Here is a 20,739-nt window from a genome sequence, read left to right on the forward strand (position 1 = left end):
AAAAAATATAAACTACTGGACTTAAAAAAAACTGATATTGGCACGAGAATTTGAAAAAAAAGAAAAAAAAATATTATAGACACACTATTCATTAATAACTAATAACTGTTAATAAGAGTATACAGAGACAATATTGAAAGTAATTTTTCCCCCTCTTATTTTGTTTGTTTTTTACAGTTTCACCAACTCAATGGCCTTGTAGTTAGAATGTCTGCCCTAAGATTGGAAGGTTGGGAGTTCGATCCCAGGCCGAATACCAAAGACTATAAAAATGGGACGTGACGTGTCTCTTCTTGGCACTCAGCATTAAGGAGATAGACTGGGGTTAGGCCCTGCGATTGACTAGCTTCCTGTCCAGGGGGTGTACCTGTATGGTGTTAAATCCAATTCAAAAGTCGAACGTGCGCGAGCAAGATGAAACATTATTACGCGAGCAAACACCGAGTCGAGAGAGAAGAAATGTGGTCGACAGACCAGAGGACGGGTCCCTCGAGTGCGTTCCTTGGGCAGGCTTAAAGGCGAGTCTAAAACCTTACATTGGTCACTTTTACTGGAGTGATGGACGAACTTACAAATTCCTGCCATTGGCCAGTCCAGTGTTGTGATTGGCTATTTCGAGCCTTCTGTTTGCGATGCACTGTAGGGCAGTCTGCTTAGTTTGCTAACCGGCTTGAGTAGTAAGCGCCAAACGACCTGGGGAAACCCAGCAGCTTGATAACCAAATGAACTGGGAAATACATTATAATAGGTATACTATACCTTGAGTTGAGTGGAATCTACGTACTAACGTTAGCTAGCAACGTTCGTCTGTAAAATGAAAAGCAGACAGTTAGCTCTAGCAAACACCACAAAACGAGTCCACTAATTGCAGGCAGGAGCCACTATTTAGGGCATTAAGCTCAAGGACACACACATAGTGGATTTTGAATTATATGAAGACACAAAGGGGAGAATCTGCTACAGTTCACCCAGTACATAACCAGTCCCAAATAATAGAACATAAACTTGCATGATAAACCAGCTAAACTCAGGTTAACATGTCAGAATCAGCTTTATTTACCAAACACATTTGCATGTACAGGAATTTGACTCTGAAACATGCAGTATGTACACTATGAACGCTAAATAATCAATGTTCTAAACAATCAACGTTATAAATTCTGCATGTAAGAGATGTGCAAAGAGCAATGCGCAGTTCTGGGATGATAGTGCAAGGTGCATAGTCGTGAATGAATAATGCAGAGTATGAAGTCCATGGATGAGAGGATCATCATGGACCAGGTGGACGGTTGGTGAGGGCCATCGCACGGGGAAGAAACTGTTCAGGTGGTGGGAGGTTTTGTTTGTGATTGACCTGAACCGTTTGCCAGAGGGGAGTCTTTGGAAGATGGGGTGGAAGGGGTCGGCGATAACCTTTCCTGCACACTTCCTTGCCCTGGAGTCATGAAAGACCTTGATGGAACGCAGGTGGCAGCCAATGACCCTCTCAGCAGACCGGACAATCCGTTGCAGTGATGGAGGAGGTGAGGATGGACTCGATGATGGTCGTTTAGAACTGAATCAGTACACACCGCATTCAAAGGAGGACTGAGGACAAAACAACACCATGCAGTCACCAAACAGTGAATTGAGGAAAACATTTGTTTTATAGTAATTATGTGATTGGGAACTACTATTGTCTATCAATTACAGAATCTCAAATTATTTCAATTTGGCATTGGAAGTTTTATTGAATACAATCAGTAGGAGTCAAACTGCATAAAGAGTCTCATCAGATCAGATGTTATCAGCAAGCCAGAGCCATCTGTGGAAAGAGCAGAAGTAGAACAAAGATATACGTGCAAACAGAATAAATGTATCATTCAACATCAGATTACATCTAAAACAATGACATGAGCTATGTCCCAATTAATCTCTGCTCAACTCCTGACTTCCTCTCTACTCGCATCCTTCTCAAAACCCGTTGGAGGATGTCTGAGGCGACGAACCTTGGGTCGTTCCTCCAGTTGGGTTTTAGGAGGCACGATGGTCAGTCCTATGCACCCATAGCTCTGTCTATGAATTTGAGTGGTTACATTTCTCCAGCCCCATCCCTCAGCTTTTTAACGAAACAGGGGCTCGGTGGACGCTTTGTTATTGTTTCAACTGCTGATTGCCACTTTAAGAAACACATCAATGAGTTTACAAGTATGTTTAAGCATACAGGACTGTTGGAAATGTGGTGCCATACCTTTAGCGCTCAGGTGCAGCAGAGCTGACACAATTAAGAGGAAGTAGCAGCAGATGTCTTGACCACACTCTGCTGTTCTCCAGTCAGATGTCTTGACCACCCTCTGCTGTTCTCCAGTCAGATGTCTTGACCACCCTCTGTTGTTCTCCAGTCAGATGTCTTGACCACCCTCTGCTGTTCTCCAGTCAGATGTCTTGACCACCCTCTGCTGTTCTCCAGTCAGATGTCTTGACCACCCTCTGCTGTTCTCCAGTCAGATGTCTTGACCACCCTCTGCTGTTCTCCAGTCAGATGTCTTGACCACCCTCTGCTGTTCTCCAGTCAGATGTCTTGACCACCCTCTGCTGTTCTCCAGTCAGATGTCTTGACCACCCTCTGCTGTTCTCCAGTCAGATGTCTTGACCACCCTCTGCTGTTCTCCAGTCAGATGTCTTGACCACACTCTGCTGTTCTCCAGTCAGATGTCTTGACCACCCTCTGCTGTTCTCCAGTCAGATGTCTTGACCACCCTCTGTTGTTCTCCAGTCAGATGTCTTGACCACCCTCTGCTGTTCTCCAGTCAGATGTCTTGACCACCCTCTGCTGTTCTCCAGTCAGATGTCTTGACCACCCTCTCTCTGGCTGTTCTCCAGTCAGATGTCTTGACCACCCTCTCTGGCTGTTCTCCAGTCAGATGTCTTGACCACCCTCTGCTGTTCTCCAGTCAGATGTCTTGACCACCCTCTCTGGCTGCTTCTCCAGTCAGATGTCTTGACCACCCTCTCTCTGGCTGTTCTCCAGTCAGATGTCTTGACCACCCTCTGCTGTTCTCCAGTCAGATGTCTTGACCACCCTCTGTCTGGCTGTTCTCCAGTCAGATGTCTTGACCACCCTCTGCTGTTCTCCAGTCAGATGTCTTGACCACCCTCTCTCTGGCTGTTCTCCAGTCAGATGTCTTGACCACCCTCTCTCTGGCTGTTCTCCAGTCAGATGTCTTGACCACCCTCTGCTGTTCTCCAGTCAGATGTCTTGACCACCCTCTCTCTGGCTGTTCTCCAGTCAGATGTCTTGACCACCCTCTGGCAGTTCTCCAGACAGTGGTAGCACTGGAAGGTGTCCCAGGCACTGTTTGTGGCCACGTCACCTCCCTCAGAACCAGTGAAGATCTCCAGGTTCTTACAGTGGTGCATCAGCACAATATATAGAGAGGGCAGAACAATACAGGAGATGGAATTACATGTAATATGGAGTCCAAGTCCCAACTTGTACAATCCATAGACATTGGTAAAAAGATAAACAAAAGTAGGGCACTGAAGGGTGAGGAAGGTGGTGCGATGTGTAAATCATAAGATGAGTTGGTGACTCACTGTTCCAAACTTGGTGTCCTCTGCCTCGTTGGCGTAGTGGTCCAATGCGATGAAGTAGAAGCCTGACTCCACCTGGTCAAATGTGTTCTCTACACACACTGACCTGTCTCCTGAGTAGAAACCTGACTCCACCTGGTCAAATGTGTTCTCTACACACACTGACCTGTCTCCTGAGTAGAAACCTGACTCCACCTGGTCAAATGTGTTCTCTACACACACTGACCTGTCTCCTGAGAACAACTGGAGTGAGAGAGAGAGAGGAAAATAAGATGTCAGGAAATGTCCCAGAGTTCAATTGGAGTTGAAATGTTTTAACATCTTAAATGTTGCATTTAAGGTAACAGTCCATTTTAAGACTGCTGTGGCTATATCAAAATATGCAACTATGGAAAAGAATGTTGCCAAATAAATGATAACACAGGATGTGGGACTGGACTGAGCCGAGCTGGTACAGAGTGATTCTGACACTCAGATGTTTGGACACACCTACTCATTCAAAGGTTTTCTTTATTTTTACTATTTTCTACATTGTAGAATAATAGTGAAGACATCAAAACTTTGAAATAACACATATGGAATCATATAGTAACTAAAAAATGTGTTAAACAAATCAAAATATATTTTATATTTGAGATTCTTTAAAGTAGCCACCCTTTGCCTTGATGACAGCTTTGCACACTCTTTGCATTCTCTCAACCAGCTTCACCTAGAATGCTTTTCCAACAGTCTTGAAAGAGTTCCCACATATGCTGAGCACTTGTTGGCTGCTTTTCCTTCACTCTGCGATCCAACTCATCCCAAACCATCTCAATTGGGTTGAGATTGGGTGATTGTGGAGCCCAATTCATCTGATGCAGCACTCCATCACTCTCCATCTTGGTCAAATTGCCCTTACACAGCCTGAAGGTGTGTTGGGTCATTGTCCTGTTGAAAAACAAATGATAGTCCCACTAAGCGCAAACCAGATGGTATCGCTGCAGAATGTTATGGTAGCCATGCTGGTTAAATGAGCCTTGAATTCTAAATAAATCACTGACAGTCACCAGCAAAGCACACCCACACCATCACACCTCCTCCTACATGCTTCACGGTGGGAACCACACATGCAGAGATCATCTGTTCACCTACTCTGCGTCTCTCACAAAGATACGGCGGTTGGAACCAAAAATCTCAAATTTGGACTCATCAGACCAAAGGATAGATTTCCACCGGTCTAATGTCCATTGCTCTTGTTTCTTGGCCCAAGTAAGTTTCTTATTCTTATTGGTGTCCTTTAGTAGTGGTTTCTTTGCCACAATTCCACCATGAAGGCCCGATTCATGCAGTCTCTGAACAGTTGATGTTGAGATGTGGAGTTACTTAAACTCTGTGAAGCATTTATTTGGGCTGCAATCTGAGGTGCAGTTAACTCTAATGAACGTATCCTCTGCAGCAGAGGTAACTCTGAGTCTTCCTTTCCTGTGGCGGTCCTCATGAGAGCCAGTTTCATCATAGTGCTTGATGTTTTTTTGCGACTGCACTTGAAAAAACTTTAAAAGTTCTTGACATTTTCCGGATTGACTGACTTTCATGTCTTAAAGTAATGATGGACTGTCATTTCTCTTTACCTAGGGTGGCTACTTTGAAAATGTTTAATATAAAATATATTCTCATTTGTTTAACACTTTTGGTTACTACATGATTCCATATGTGTTATTTCATAGTCTTGATGTCTTCACTATTATTCTAGAAAATGTAGAAAATAGTACAAATAAAGAAAAACCCTTGAATGAGTAGGTATATCCAAACTTTTGACTGGTACTGTATGTCAAACAAAGACCAATGATTTCAAAGTGAAACAAACCATACAACTATGCACAAGTACTAATTTTAACAATTTGCAATCATTGGTTTCTTTGACATACATTTTAAATTGTATGTCAGCATCACTCTTACTGTAGAATTACCCTGTACCAATACACACCACTTGTGAGTCAACTTGGCTCAGTACTAAACAGCCTGCTGTCATTTCATGCCTAACCCACCTCGTGGGAAAGCTATCCTCCTCTAGGTTTTCACTTCTTCCTTTACCTACACTGCTCATATTCTTTACCAATGACTATCACATAGTTCTATACAGAATGTATCTTTCTAACCAATAGACAGCAGCTGGTCATCATCTCTCTACGTGACAAATGTCCTATGCACAATGCCTTCATACAGCATCAAAGAAATGAGAGGAACAAACACTATGGAGTTGTGCCTGGAGGAGAGCCTAGGTAAGCTATTTGGAACAGAATGGACTCCTGTATCTCCTGTTTCTGTCAGCTGAGCAGAGAACTTCACCACCATTAGTGACAGTGGACCTGCATGGAAAGAGGGATGGAGAGAGAGAAATGGCTTGAGATCATTCTCATTTAATGCAACTGCACAAAACATGACAGAGTAAAAGTTATTGAATCTTTATTTAAACCAGATTGGATTTCAAAGTAGCTATGCCGTTAACAATATTGGCTATTATTTGGTTCAGAGCCTGACCTCACTTGGCTCTCCCTCCTCAATCACTGACCTCTTCCCTATCTGTTCTCACCCTGCCTCTCCCCCCTCTTCTGCTGGTCTTCCAAGTCCTTCTACTCTACTAAATCCCTCCTTAACTTAGGTACAATGCTCTTATTTAAACCAGAGACGGTATAGAAAACTAAACTACCTTGGCTTTGGTTAAAACTTCTTAAGGCTTGAACCCTTCATCTCAATTTCCGCCTAAAATGACATACCCAAATCTAACTGCCTGTAGCTCAGGAAGATATATTCTTGATACTATTCGAAAGGAAACATTTTGAAGTTTGTGAAAATGTGAAATTATTGTAGGAGAATATAACACATTAGATCTAGTAACAGATAAAACAAACAAAAAAACATCAGTTTTCTATTTATTTTTTGCATCATCTTTGAAATGCAAAATAAAGGCCATACATTGACCAAGGAATCTAGGTGTAATTTAGACATTGTCCACAAGAGGGCAGCAGTGGGTGTGCAAAGTTTCTTACTGATACATTCAAGAATGAGAGCTCTACATAATATTTTGTATCAAGTCTCCCAGGTGTCCCTCACGAGTTTGCCCAAATGTACCCAAGTGGCCGAAATGGTCAATTGATACATTTCAAAGTACATAACTAAAGAGAACATGCAAAAATGCTATGGTAATACAAAATTAAAGTTAACATACTCCCAGGAATGTCATACATGATGGATCATTAGCTTCCGTACATAAAAGGTACTAACCTTCACACCTCTAGATGGCCGGGACAGGGGTGGGTGCGGAGCCAGAGACAGCAGAGGGGTCTGACTGGGGAAACCAGTTCCTACATTTGAATGAGTGGGGGATGGACTTGAATGAGGTGTCTTTGAAGTTGGCTCCCACAGGTCATCTTACTCTCTACCACAATTGAGGATTTAAAAAAATCAGTTAGAACTCAAGTTTACTATTACTTATTTTATTTAACCTTTATTTTAGCAGGGGGTGAGCACTGCATCAATACATCAAATATACAACACATCTATAAAAAAATATATATACACGTCTATAAAAATAAAATAATACAGTTGAAGTCGGAAGTTTGCATATACCTTAGCCAAATACATTTAAACTCAGTTTTTCATAATTCCTGACATTTGCACTTTTCGCACCAAAGTACGTTCATCTCTAGGAGACAGAACGCGTCTCCTTCCTGAGCGGTATGAAGGCAGCGTGGTCCCATGGTGTTTATACTTGCGTACTATTATTTGTACAGATGAACATGGTACCTTCAGGCATTTGGAAAAAACTCCCAAGGATGAACCAGACTTATGTAGGTCTACAATTTATTTTAATGAGGTCTTGGCTGATTTCTTTTGATTTTCCCATGATGTCAAGCAAAGAGGCACTGAGTTTGAAGGTAGGCCTTGAAATACATCCACAGGTACATCTCCAATTGACTTAAATGATGTCAATTAGCCTATCAGAAGCTTCTAAAGCCATGACATCATTTTCTGGAATTTTCCAAGCTGTTTAAAGGCACAGTCAACTTAGTGTATGTAAACTTCTGACCCACTGGAATTGTGATACAGTGAACTATAAGTGAAATAATCGGTCTGTAAACAAATGTTGGTAGATGTCCTAACCGACTTGCCAAAACTATAGTTTATTTACAAGAAATTTGTGGAGTGGTTGAAAAACGAGTTTTAATGACTCCAACCTAAGTGTATATACATTTCCGACTTCAACTATATATATGTGTATATACTACCGTTCAAAAGTTGAGTCACTTAGAAATGTCCTTGTTTTTAAAAGAAAAGCAATTTTTTTGTCCATTAAAATAACATCAAATTGATCAGAAATACAGTGTAGACATTGTTAATGTTGTAAATGACTATTGAAGCTGCAAATGGCTGAGGACAAGCACATTAGAGTGTCTAGTTTGAGAAACAAACGCCTCACAAGTCCTCAACTGGCAGCTTCATTAAATAGTACCCGCAAAACACCAGTCTCAACGTCAACAGTGAAGAGGCAACTCGGGGATGCTGGCCTTCTAGGCAGAGTTGCAAAGAAAAAGCCATAACTCAGACTGGCCAATAAAAAGAAAAGATTAAGATGGGCAAAAGAACACAGACACTGGACAGAGGAACTCTGCCTAGAAGTCCAGCATCCCAGAGTCACCTCTTACATTTACATTTTAGTCATTTAGCAGACACTCTTATCCAGAGCAACTTACAGTAGTGAATGCATACATTTCATTTCATGCATTTATTTATATATATATATTTTTTGTACTGGCCCCCCGTGGGAATCAAACCCACAACCCTGGCGTTGAACACACCATGCTGGCGTTACAAACACCATGCTCTACCAACTGAGCCATAGGGAGGACTCTTCACTGTTAACGTTGAGACTGGTGTTTTGCGGGTACTATTTCATGAAGCTGCCAGTTGAGGACTTGTGAGGCGTCTGTTTCTCAAACTAGACACTAATGTACTTGTCCTCTTGCTCAGTTGTGCACCGGGGCCTCCCACTCCTCTTTCTATTCTGGTTAGAGCCAGTTTGTGCTGTTCTGTGAAGGGAGTAGTACAGTACACAGCGTTGTACGAGATCTTCAGTTTCTTGGCGATTTCTCGCATGGAATAGCCTTCATTTCTCAGAACAAGAATAGACTGACGAGTTTCAGAAGAAAGTTCTTTGTTTCTGGCCATTTATTGAACCCACAAATTCTGATGCTTCAAATACTCAACTAGTCTGAAGAAGGCCAGTTTGATTGCTTCATTAATCAGGATAACAGTTTTCAGCTGTGCTAACATAATTGCAAATGGGTTTTCTAATGATCAATTAGCCTTTTAAAATGATAAACTTGGATTAGCTAACACAACGTGCCATTGGAACACAGGAGTGATGGTTGCTGATAATGGGCCTCTGTAACGCCTATGTAGATATTCCATAAAGAAATCTGCCGTTTCCAGCTACAATAGTCATTTACAACATTAACAATGTCTACACTGTATTTCTGATCAATATGATTTTATTTTAATAGACAAAATGTTTTTTTTTTTTTTCAAAAACAAGGACATTTCTAAGTGACCCCACACTTTTGAACAGTAGACTGACGAGTCTACTATATATATATATATATATTAAGACAAAAATCTTAAATTAATATGAAACCATTTAAAAAAAACTGGATTAGCACAAGAAGCAAAAATGTATTTTACTTACTGATTTAAAAAGACAAGGTTACCTTCTCCATTCAATCTTTCTTATGCGCAGGACTCCTCGTGTCACTCTCCCGGTCAATTTCTGCAATAATCTCGTCCAAATGTGTATACTTGAAGTTTATCCTGTTAGTAGCCATGTTGTAGTTTTTAAGTTTGAGAAAACTTTGTAGAAGAAAGCGAGCGCTGCGTAACGTAAACTCCCCTGTGTCCTGTAGATTTTCAATGGAGAATGAATCGCGTTGCGCACAGCCATATGACAATGGCCATTACTCCAACAAAGGGCCATCACATACTCATGTAAAGCCCAGCTCATTGGCTATCTAACTAGCTATGTTTGAAAACGATAGGTGGTCATTGGACCAAGAGACTGTCAATCAAGGGAACACCGCCCGTCTCATTGGTGCGTTATGATGGCTGTCCTTTGTGGGCTATTAGACATGTTGTGTAGCCAATACGTAATGTAGAATGATGAAACAATGTTTGGTTACCTTCTAGAGTGTCTGAAGATTGCACAAAAACTGACCTTGACCGGGTGAAACAAAGTTTAGCTGTTTAGATTTCATAGATTGTTTTGTTGCAAGTTGAAAGAGTTGGAATTCATGCGAAACGCTGTATACAACATGGATCGTGTTAGGGTATAAAAATTGATTTCATCAAACAAAACAATGCTACATTTTATCTCTGGGACCCTCAGGATGACAAATCAGAGCAAGATTACTGAATGTAAGTAAATTATATACCGTCAGGTGAATGTATCAAAGCAGTTGCCTTGATAAAAGTGTTTTGTTGTTGTGCACTATCCTCAAACAATAGCTTGGTATTTGTTCACTGTAATAGCTACTGTAAATTAGACACTGCAGTTAGATTAACAATAATTTAAGCTTTCTGACCATATAAGACATGTCTATGTCCCAGAAAGTTGGCTTTTGTTTACAACGCCATTCTAGTCAAATATCGCATATCGAACAGCAACTCTCCCGATTTCGGGACACTGATCCAGTAGTTAAACCACATGGTTAAATGTTAGCTAGCTAGCTACCGTTAGCTAGTTAGCTTCCTAGCTAGCTGATGTTAACCTAGCTTGCCTCATCAATAGCCTGCTTTAATAACAGAAGATCAAATAACTACTTACTCAATTTCAATATTGAAATCATAGTTAATTAGCTAGCTAGTTTCTCTACTGAAAAACTATGGAACTTACCTCTTCATTGTCAGACATCATTCACCTTTCACCGTCCCCTTTCATCTCTATCGTAAAAAATCAGATTAGAGGGCAGTCAAGACGCGATTGGTCCAAAAACTTGACCAATTGCGTTTCAGTAGACTGCTACAGGCTATGTTCATTGGCTAGAATTATACCTATTATTCAATTATAGTAAGCGGTTGTGAGAGCAAAATGGATTTTGGAGAGGAAACTGGAAAGTTGGTGTGAGAGGGAGAAAAGACATCCATGTGGGGACGCGTCGTATTTGTGAGAGTGCAGTCTTGACATGTAGTATGTATTTCTTCAGGTGAACAAAAATCTCTGCTCTCAAATTGATTTACTGCATGCAGAAAAGCAGTTCAAAGTCACACTCGCAAGCTCTCAAGTTTAACTCTCAAATGACTGCCTCGCCTGGTTCACCAACTACTTCTCAGATAGAGTTCAGTGTGTCAAATCGGAGGGCCTGTTGTCCGGACCTCTGGCAGTCTCTATGGGGGTGCCACAGGGTTCAATTCTCGGGCTGACTCTTTTCTCTGTATACATCAATGATGTCACTCCTGCTGCTGGTGATTCTCTGATCCACCTCTACGCAGACGACACCATTCTGTATACTTCTGGCCCTTCTTTGGACACTGTGTTAACAAACCTCCAGACGAGCTTCAATGCCATACAACACTGTTTCCACGGCCTCCAACTGCTCTTAAATGCAAGTAAAACTAAATGCGTGCTCTTCAACCAATCGCTACCCGCCCGCCCGTCTAGCATCATTACTCTGGACGGTTCAGACTTAGAATATCTGGACAACTACAAATACCTGGGTGTCTGGTTAGACTGTAAACTCTCCTTCCAGACTCACATTAACCTGTTGGGGCTAGGGGGCAGAATGTTCACGGCCGGATAAAAAACGTACCCGATTTAAACTGGTTACTACTCTTGCCCAGAAACGAGAATATGCATATAATTAGTATTTTGATAGAAAACACTCTAACGTTTCTAAAACTGTTTGAATGGTGTCTGTGAGTATAACATAACTCATATGGCAGGCCAAAACCTGAGAAGATTCCATACAGGAAGTGCCCTGTCTGACAATTTTTTGTCCTTCTGTTGCATCTCTATCGAAAATACAGCATCTGTGCTGTAACGTGACACTTTCTAAGGCTTCCATTGGCTCTCTAAAGCCGCCAGAAAGTGGAATGGGGCGTCTGCTGTCTCTGGGCAAAGTACAGCAGCTCTGTTTGTGAGTGGTCAGCCTGGGGACAGTGAGACTGAGATGCGCGTTCACGAGACTTCTCAATTTTTTTTCTTTCAGCCTTTGAATGAATACAACATTGCCCGGTTGGAATATTATCGCTATTTTTTTAGACAAATAGCATAAAAATTGATTTTAAACAGCGTTTGACATGCTTCTAAGTACGGTAATGGAATATTTTGATTTTTTTTGTCACGAAATGCGCTCGCGCGTTACCCTTCGGATAGTGACCTGAACGCACGAACAAAACGGAGGTATTTGGATATAACTATGGATTATTTGGAACCAAAACAGCATTTGTTGTTGAAGTAGAAGTCCTGGGAGTGCATTCTGACGAAGAACAGCAAAGGTAATCCAATTTTTCTAATAGTAATTCTGAGTGTAGTGAGCCCCAAACTTGGTGGGTGTCAAATTAGGTAGCCTGTGATGGCCGAGCTATGTACTCAGAATATTGCAAAATGTGCTTTCGCCGAAAAGCTATTTTAAAATCTGACATAGCGTTTGCATAAAGGAGTTCTGTATCTATAATTCTTTAAATAATTGTTATGTATTTTGTCACCGTTTATCATGAGTAATTTAGTAAATTCACCGGAAGTTTTCGGTGGGTATGCTAGTTCTGAACATCACATGCTAATGTAAAAAAGCTGTTTTTTTATATAAATATGAACTTGATTGAACAAAACATGCATGTATTGTATAACATAATGTCCTAGGAGTGTCATCTGATGAAGATCATCAAAGGTTAGTGCTGCATTTAGCTGTGGTTTTGGTTTTTGTGACATATATGCTTGCTTTGAAAATGGCTGTGTGATTATTTTTGGCAGGGTACTCTCCTGACATAATCTAATGTTTTGCTTTTGCTGTAAAGCCTTTTTGAAATCGGACAATGTGGTTAGATTAACGAGAGTCTTGTCTTTAAAATTGTGTAAAATAGTCATATGTTTGAGAAATTGAAGTTATAGCATTTTTTAGGTATTTGTATTTCGCGCCACGCGATTCCACTGGCTGTTGACTAGGGTCTAGCCCATAGAAGTTAAGCATCTCCAATCCAAAATTAAATCTAGAATCGGCTTCCTATTTCGCAACAAAGGATCCTTCACTCATGCTTCCAAACATACCCTCGTAAAACTGACTATCCTACCGATCCTTGACTTCGACGATGTCATTTACAAAATAGCCTCCAACACTCTACTCAGCAAATTAGATGCAGTCTATCACAGTGCCATCCGTTTTGTCACCAAAGCCCCATATACCACCCACCACTGTGACTTGTATGCTCTCGTTGGCTGGCCCTCGCTTCATATTCATCGCCAAACCCACTGGCTCCAGGTCATCTATAAGTCTTTGCTAGGTAAAGCCGCGCCTTATCTCAGCTCACTGGTCACCATAGCAGCACCCACCCTAAGCACGCGCTCCAGCAGGTATGTTTCACTGATCATCCCTAAAGCCAACACCTCCTTTGGCTGCCTTTCCTTCCAGTTTTCTGCTGCCAATGACTGGAACGAATTGCAAAAATCACTGAAGCTGGAGTCTTATATCTCCCTCACTAACTTTAAGCATCAGCTGTCAGAGCAGCTTACCGATCATTGTACCTGTACACAGCCCATCTGTAAATAGATTTTTCTATCCCATGTGTAACTCTGTGTTGTTGTTTGTGTCGCACTGCTTTGCTTTATCTTGGCCAGGTTGCAGTTGTAAAAGAGAACTTGTTCTCTACTGGCCTACCTGGTTTAATAAAAGTGAAATAAAAAATAAAAACTTGCGCGCACTATGCTGGCCTGCGCTCGTGGGACCCTTCATCTGCTCGCTCGACCACATTCCTTCTTTCTCCACTCAAGTGTTTGCTCGCGCAATAATGATTCCTCTTGCGCCCGTTTGACTTTTGAATCGGATTTGACACCATATACTTCAAACTGCCTTATGCTACAAAAACAGGAGATAATCTCCTACCAAGCTGTTCCGGATTGTACAGATTGGCATTCACAGTGTGTCTCCAAATAGGTCTACTGTGTTGTGGTGTTAACAACTGGCATATTTGCTTTCACTGAATATTTTAGTTTCTGAATGCTATCATAAATATGGAGGAGTTGGGGCACTGAGAGATCATCTTCCACAGAAACCGCGATATGGCGAATCTCTCTATAGATACACTGAGTGTACAAAACCTTAGGTACACCTTCCTAATATTGAGTTGCACCCCCTTTTGCCCTCAGTCTCAGTTCGTCTAGCCCATGTTGACTCTGTGCTTCCCACAGTTGTGTCAAGTTGACTGGATGTCCTTTGGGTGATGGACCATTCTTGATACACACAGGAAATTGTTAAGCATGAAAAACCCAACAGCGTTGCAGTTCTTGACACACTCAAACTGGTGAGCCTCCTAGAGATGGGAGGAGGATGAATTGTTTACCGGCTGCACCAGCACGTTGTTTTTTCCAAACAGCAGGGTGGCTCTGTTGTTCTGGTGCAGGGACTCCACGTAGTCCCGGGCTGAAGGTGAGGGCCGCTCCTCCATGCTGTTACTGGAATGCCTCTTCTGGATCTGGAAACACAGACAGTGTGTTTGTTTTTACCCCATCTCAATCCACAGGCCTTCCCTGTGGCTCAGTTGGTAGAGCATGGTGTGTGCAACGCCAGGGTTGTGGGTTCAATTCCCACGGGGGGCCAGTACAAAAACAAAAATTATGCATTCACTACTGTAAGTCGCTCTGGAGAAGAGCGTCTGCTAAATGACTAAAATGTAATCCGTCCATCCAAATTCCATATATTGGTCAGTTAGTTTCACACATCACTGGTGCAAAATGAATGTATGATGCCATATTGTTCACCCACCATTGAGCACATTTAGTTTATTCCATACAGTTAACCACAATGACCATCCACTGGGAATGAATTAGCAATGGCTAATCAAGTATTATAATGTTACCCAGCTTATGCAGCTCTTAGAAACCCTTTCAGCCATGTATTTGATTTCAGGCTGCTACACTGGCTCAAACGATGTAACATCAGAAATGTGTTTGGTTGATTGAAGAGAAATGAAATAGGAAACCATTTGCCACTCTGTTTCTGGTGACAAAGACCATTATGTTTGCCTCTAGGGTACAAAAGATACAGTGCTGCAATAAACAGCTCTCAGTTGTCAATGTAGAATGAGAATGGTGCTACGTGGCGAGATGTTTCTAGCTGCAGGGGTCAATGATAATGTGAAGAGTAGTTCCAGAAAATACACTCTGTCCTCTCCCACGGGATACAATGTGCTCCTTAAATGCATTGACAACAAAAGGTCTTCTTCTACTGAAAGAGAGAGGCTGGGGGAAGCGTAAATGACAGGATTGGTCACGGATATCCCCGCTACGTTTGAGCTAATAGTGTGCAGTGTCAGCAAAACAAAGATATGAAATAATCAATAGAGAAATGTATACCAGGGGATGATGTGGTCATGTTCAATCTTATTTGGGGGAGTTTGGTAGAGTAGTGGGACATTATTTAGAACCCTACCCTTCCCAGGAAACTTACACAGAGAGCAGGCCTCTTGGTGGGGGAGTCCTGTCTGCAGTGGCCACTGTGGATGCGATGTCTCTGGACCAGCTCGTCGGCCGAGGGGTCTGTCCAGAAGTGGTCTGCCGTCTTCATCTTTGTGTACTCCAAGGCACAGGGCCCCACTGCCAGAGTACAGAGCAATAGCATGAAAAGACGCATCAGTGCCCAGTGCGAGGAGAATCACTTACATTAATTGGTGCCCCGTGTGAGAGGAAATCCCCTTCTACACTGGTATATTGTCTGAGATGAGATGTTTATGAATAAAAGCTTAACCATGTGGAATCGTTACCTAACAAAGAGGCCAGAATGGGTCCGTCCACTGGATCCATCAGAATGGCCTCTTTTTCATAGAATTTACTGGAACATAAAAACGTTATGGAGGTGAGCTGTGCATTTCTGGATTTCCTTTGCCTCCTCCCTGCAGGTGACCATGCCATTTCACCCTCCTGTGACTCACCTGCTGTTCTCCACGAGGTAGAGCACGATCTTGTCCAGCACCTTCTCGATGAGGGCCGTGCGGATCCAAAGGTTTCTGACCACCTGCGGGCTGAGGCTGGGCAGCCTGGACAGTATCCGTAAGCTATCCTGGTTGGGCAAACTTTGGTTCCGTCTGCAACGTAGAAACAGAGGAGAGGGAGGAACTGAGGTTACCTTTGGTTATTTTCTACCAGTGATCATTTCTTATGTTACACCTGCATTGCATCAGTAAACTATAATTATGTGTGAGTAGAGTTGTCGTGTATGACAGAGATCATGTTTAAGATTTGTTAGCAGTAATATACAGTAACAGCTCTTTGCTTTTGAGTGCTATGGTCTGTGTCTGTACAGGGATTCGGTGGTGTGTTTGTGTCGGTACAAAGGTGTGTGTGCTCTCACTTGCTCTCTGTGATCTGTTCCAGCTCCTGAGCCTTCCTGCACAGCTCCTCTGCCGGGGCGAAGCTCTTCCCCACCTTCATAAAGAGCGCTGCTATCTTGTTGCTACGCAGGAATCCCGCCGCTCGCCGCTTAAGCCCATGGAGAACGCACGCCTCCACCGCAGCTGCACACACACACAAACACACACACAAATAGGCACAGAAATAATAGTACATTTCAAAATATAGATGAGAAACAGTTTTGGAGAGTTCACTGAAACGTGTCACCATTATGAATCATTTATGTTCTGCATTTTAATATTTCATTCAACTTTATTAAAAATGTATGTATGATGCTGGTGGTGAGTTACAAGTTACAATACATTATATGACGTATGATGATGAATGCACACCACAGAAGGCTGCTGAGGGCAGGACGGCTCATAATGTCTGGAATGGAGTGAATGGAATGATATTAAACACATGGAAACTACGTGTTTGATGAGTTCAATACCATTACATTTATTACGTTCCAGCCATTACTATGAGCGCCAGAGCTGGTCCTCCCCAATTAAGGTGCCACCAACCTCCTGTGATGCACACAAATGTAGTGTCAATAGAAGGGGATTCACATTCTAAAAAAACACATCCACCATCATACTGTGTTGTAAAAAATATGATACATGGTCCTAAATAAAAATCTCTCAATGCCCATAGAGAATCTGCATATTATAGTACTTAGCTTCTGTGTAATTGTGACTGAGCCGTATGATGGACACTTCAGACACAGCTCTGCGGCTTGAGGCTGTTATGAAAAGTGGCTCAAATAAGGCAATAATTTTTATTACGTTATCCTTAAACATAATTATATTTTCCTAAGCCAAGAGCTTATCCAGTAAACACTAGTGCACACACGCACAGTATGCACACATACACACGAACAGACACATCTTCCTATAAGGCCTACGTGGCAGTGCCTTGAGCAGTTTTGACATTTGAGCTCTCTCTCAGGACTAATCCCGTGGTTGTCATGGAAACCCCTGCTGATGGAGTGCACCAGCGCTGAGAGAGAAAGCAGTGGAGGGAGAATCTCTCTCTGCCTCTGCCTGTGATATACTTTCAACGAACTTTGCCCACCGGCTGTACAATACAGCTATAACCTAGCCTATATCAAAATAATTTCCATACCATGTCCATTATTGCACTGAATAACTAAACTATACTTATCATGTATTAAAATCTAAATAAAAACTGAGTAATCAGAGTTCATAAAACAATGTAATCTGAATGGATGATCTCTGTATGTGTGGTTCCCACCGTGAAGCTTGGAGGAGGATGTGTGATTGTGTGGGGGTGCTTTGTTTGTGACACTGTCAGTGATTTATTTACAATTCAAGGCACACTTAACCAGCATGGCTACCACAGCATTCTGCAGCGATAAGCCATCCCATCTGGTTTGCACTTAGTGGGACTATCATTTGTTTTTCAAAAGGTCAATGACCCAACACACCTCCAGGCTGTGTAAGGGCAATTTGACCAAGATGGAGAGTGATGGGGTGCTGGATCAGATCAACCGACCTCAACCCAATTGAGATGGTTGGGGATGAGTTGGACTGCAGAGTGAAGGAAAAGCAGCCAACAAGTGCTCAGCATATGTGGGAACTCCTTTGAGACTGTTGGAAAAGCATTCCAGGTAAAGCTGGTTGAGAGAATGCAAAGAGTGTGCAAAGTTGTCATCAAGGCAATGGGTGGCTACTTTGAAGAATCTAAAATCTAAACTATATTTTGATTTGTTTAACACTTTTTTGGTTACTACATGATTCCATATGTGTTATTTTATAGTTTTGATGTCTTCACTATTATTCTACAATGTAGAAAATAGTAAAAATTAAGAAAAACCCTTGAATGAGTACGTGTGTTCCAAACTTTTGACTGGTACTGTATATATTTACTATATTTTCCAGCTATTCTGTAGCTTTGTAATCCTAATGTTGGAGCAGTGTTGTGTATACACTCACTAATACAGTATGTACTCCATCTCTTCCTCGCTCTCTCTTCCTTCCTTCCTTTCTCTTTATCTTGGTGCACGTCTCTGTTTCCTTCCTTATTATTAGAGGAGCGAGAAATGTAATTCCGTGACAAAGATGTCTCAATAGGATGTCCCTCGTCTTTCAAAATACTAGAAAATACACTCCAATATTGAAAAGAAATCAGTATTTCCAGAGGGTGAAACCTCCTTGGCTTTGCAGTACTTTGGCCTAACATAACCCCGGGAGCCATGCAACCAAAGCAATATCCTTTGTGTCAAATAAACCCTTAAAGGAAACGAGTGGCTGGACCCTGTCCACTTTCCACACAGGAGGCACTCTTATTTAAAAGGTAATTACAGCTACTGGAGTAATGACCTCTAATCAGCCCCGTATCTGTGGCAACAGAACACATTAGGGGACTCAGAGTGTCTGTGTTGCCACTGACCAGGAATTCTCAGCACTACGACACACTCAACACATTCTAAATATGGCCAACCACACTATTGGTTTAGATTAATTATTTAATGCCAACATCATGCCTACCTTGCGTGCCAGTCTGTTTCTGCTCTCTTGCTACATCCTTATTGAAATGGTATGGCAATTCCATAAAGAGTTGATAAGAGTGCAGAAACAGATTGGCACTCAGGCTACTTCATGACCACTTTGAGAAAGATACACCTTTAAAGCTTGGCTTCATTAACAATTGGATGACTTAACTAAATAGAGATCCTATTAAATTAGTATTCTATTTCCTAATTCTATGGTTACTATCTCTGTCACAGAAATGTGAAGGGAAGGGAATAATAGCTATTTTGGTGAGGAGAACAGGAAGAAGGGACGGGGCGTGACTAACACTTGATATTTCCCGGGCGCTCCTGCCTAGGCGACTTGAATATTTGACCATGATGATAGAGGCTAATTACTCCCCGGTGACCTGCCTAAGCAAGTCCTCGCCTCACGCCTTCCCTTTCCCCCTCCCCTCGCCCTCGCCCTCCATCTCCATCCTGTGATCTCTGCACACAGACACATTTGTGTGACAGCTTGGTGTAAAACCTGGGACAGCATAGTAGAACGTGGGGGGAGCTAACACTAACAGCCACCATGGTATATGAGGTAAAGGGAAAGCTCTTACTTCCATGTCTGTTAATAGTCAGGATACTCTCCTGTTGTAGTCGGGGAGGAAGAGCCTTTCCTTGGAGATTGATCACACAGTATAAATCAGCTAGCAGTGGGCACATGCACAGATAGAGCCCTAGGGGTGCTGGAGCATCTGCCCTTTTGTCCTCCTATGAAAAAAGTGTCCTTATGATTGGTGGCGTTTAAAAAATATATATATATACTTTTTATTACATTTTTGTATCTGTTTTCTCTCTTGTAACTTTAAAGGCAACAAATTGCCTATCAAATTAGATAATTTCTCATAATACGCATGAATCTTTAAAGAAAAAAGTCCCCTCCCCTGCCCTTCTGCGACCGTGAGAGCGGCAGTGCATTGCAGCACTCTTCCTTGTTGCATGCACGAGCTACCCACCGGTGCAGAGCGGTGAGTGTGAAATGAATACGGCCAGTAGTAGGATACTTTGGAGTTGCTAGCATATGTTGTCTCAGGGGGCAACCACAGTTCGACTGTTTGTCAGTAGCATAACAAATTCAAATCAAGTAAAGATTTGCATAGTCTAGCTAACTAGCTGATTAATCTAGCCTACATTAACAGTGTTTCCGCTGCATTCATTCATTTGGTAATTGTAGCCACTGCAAACCAAAAAAAACTAAAATGTTACATCATAATATTTCTACCAAACATACTTTCAATAATATGTCCAGGTACAGCACCGGTTTAAAGGTCATTTGGCTCTTTGTGCCACTGTGGCAGCCAAAACTGCCTGTGCAGAAAACTCAGTGCACTGTCTTCAAGACAGAGCACTAGTCATTGGAGAGACTCTGGGAAGATCTTAATTGCATAGTCCTCGCGTCCTCTCTTCTTCTCAAAACCCATTGGATGAGAAAGCCAGAGGTCCCACCCCTCTGATCTTCTCCTCCAATGTGGTTTTGGAGAGATGACTCGAGGAGTATGCAAATTAGATTATTCCCTAGAGACTTAATTGTTTACGGTATGGCATACATATTAGGAACTTTGTCAATCCTCCTCAGATATCACCCCTCACCTAGTCAAGTCTCAACCCTGCAAATTTTTCCATGAGGCAGAGAGAAAATATTGCTGTTTTAAAGCAAATTTCCTGCAATTCTATACATTTTACCATGGTGCAGAGAGAACATTTTCAGTTTTATAGCTAATCTCATGCTATTCTACACTTTTGGCATGAGGCTGAGAGAAAATGTTGCAGTTTTAAAGCTAATTTATTGCAATGACATGTTGGCTTATGGCATGTTCATAAAAGAAAACAAATCGGGAAGTATGTCCTTTTAAAAATACACTTGAGCTGGCCTTTTCACAGTTGTTCTATGAATGACACTGCAACAAAAATGTCCAGAGGAAACACTGATTACTGATGATCAGCTGATAAAGCCCAGCCCAGTAGTGCTTCTAGCAAAGATACTTAATTTCAT

The 20,739-nt window shown here is 42.0% G+C and overlaps 1 protein-coding gene and 3 long non-coding RNA genes across 4 annotated transcripts in view; 1 reads left to right on the top strand and 3 right to left on the bottom strand.

Moving 5' to 3' along the window:
• Nucleotides 1-20,739, bottom strand: part of LOC106585677 (small G protein signaling modulator 1) — a 70,168-nt gene that overhangs the window by 29,113 nt on the left and 20,316 nt on the right. The window contains exons 4-8 of the mRNA XM_014172141.2: nt 16,164-16,326; nt 15,745-15,897; nt 15,577-15,644; nt 15,264-15,409; nt 14,158-14,289 (exon numbers count right to left, since the gene is read on the bottom strand). Of these exons, the coding sequence (XP_014027616.2) occupies nt 14,158-14,289; nt 15,264-15,409; nt 15,577-15,644; nt 15,745-15,897; nt 16,164-16,326 (662 nt within the window). The remainder of the gene's footprint in view (nt 1-14,157; nt 14,290-15,263; nt 15,410-15,576; nt 15,645-15,744; nt 15,898-16,163; nt 16,327-20,739) is intronic.
• LOC123730397 (uncharacterized) lies at nt 1,033-2,934 on the bottom strand. The gene is made up of 2 exons (XR_006761770.1): nt 2,231-2,934; nt 1,033-1,804 (listed from the first exon to the last, which is right to left on the bottom strand). It is a non-coding gene; the product is annotated as an uncharacterized lncRNA (long non-coding RNA).
• LOC106585678 (uncharacterized) lies at nt 5,326-10,916 on the bottom strand. The gene is made up of 3 exons (XR_001324005.2): nt 9,299-10,916; nt 6,838-6,991; nt 5,326-5,921 (listed from the first exon to the last, which is right to left on the bottom strand). It is a non-coding gene; the product is annotated as an uncharacterized lncRNA (long non-coding RNA).
• LOC106585680 (uncharacterized) lies at nt 9,772-16,326 on the top strand. Its single transcript, XR_001324006.2, has 3 exons — nt 9,772-10,020; nt 15,712-15,933; nt 16,187-16,326. It is a non-coding gene; the product is annotated as an uncharacterized lncRNA (long non-coding RNA).

This window comes from Salmo salar, chromosome ssa24 (genome assembly GCF_905237065.1).
Source record: "Salmo salar chromosome ssa24, Ssal_v3.1, whole genome shotgun sequence".
In the NCBI taxonomy this organism is placed as follows: domain Eukaryota; kingdom Metazoa; phylum Chordata; class Actinopteri; order Salmoniformes; family Salmonidae; genus Salmo; species Salmo salar.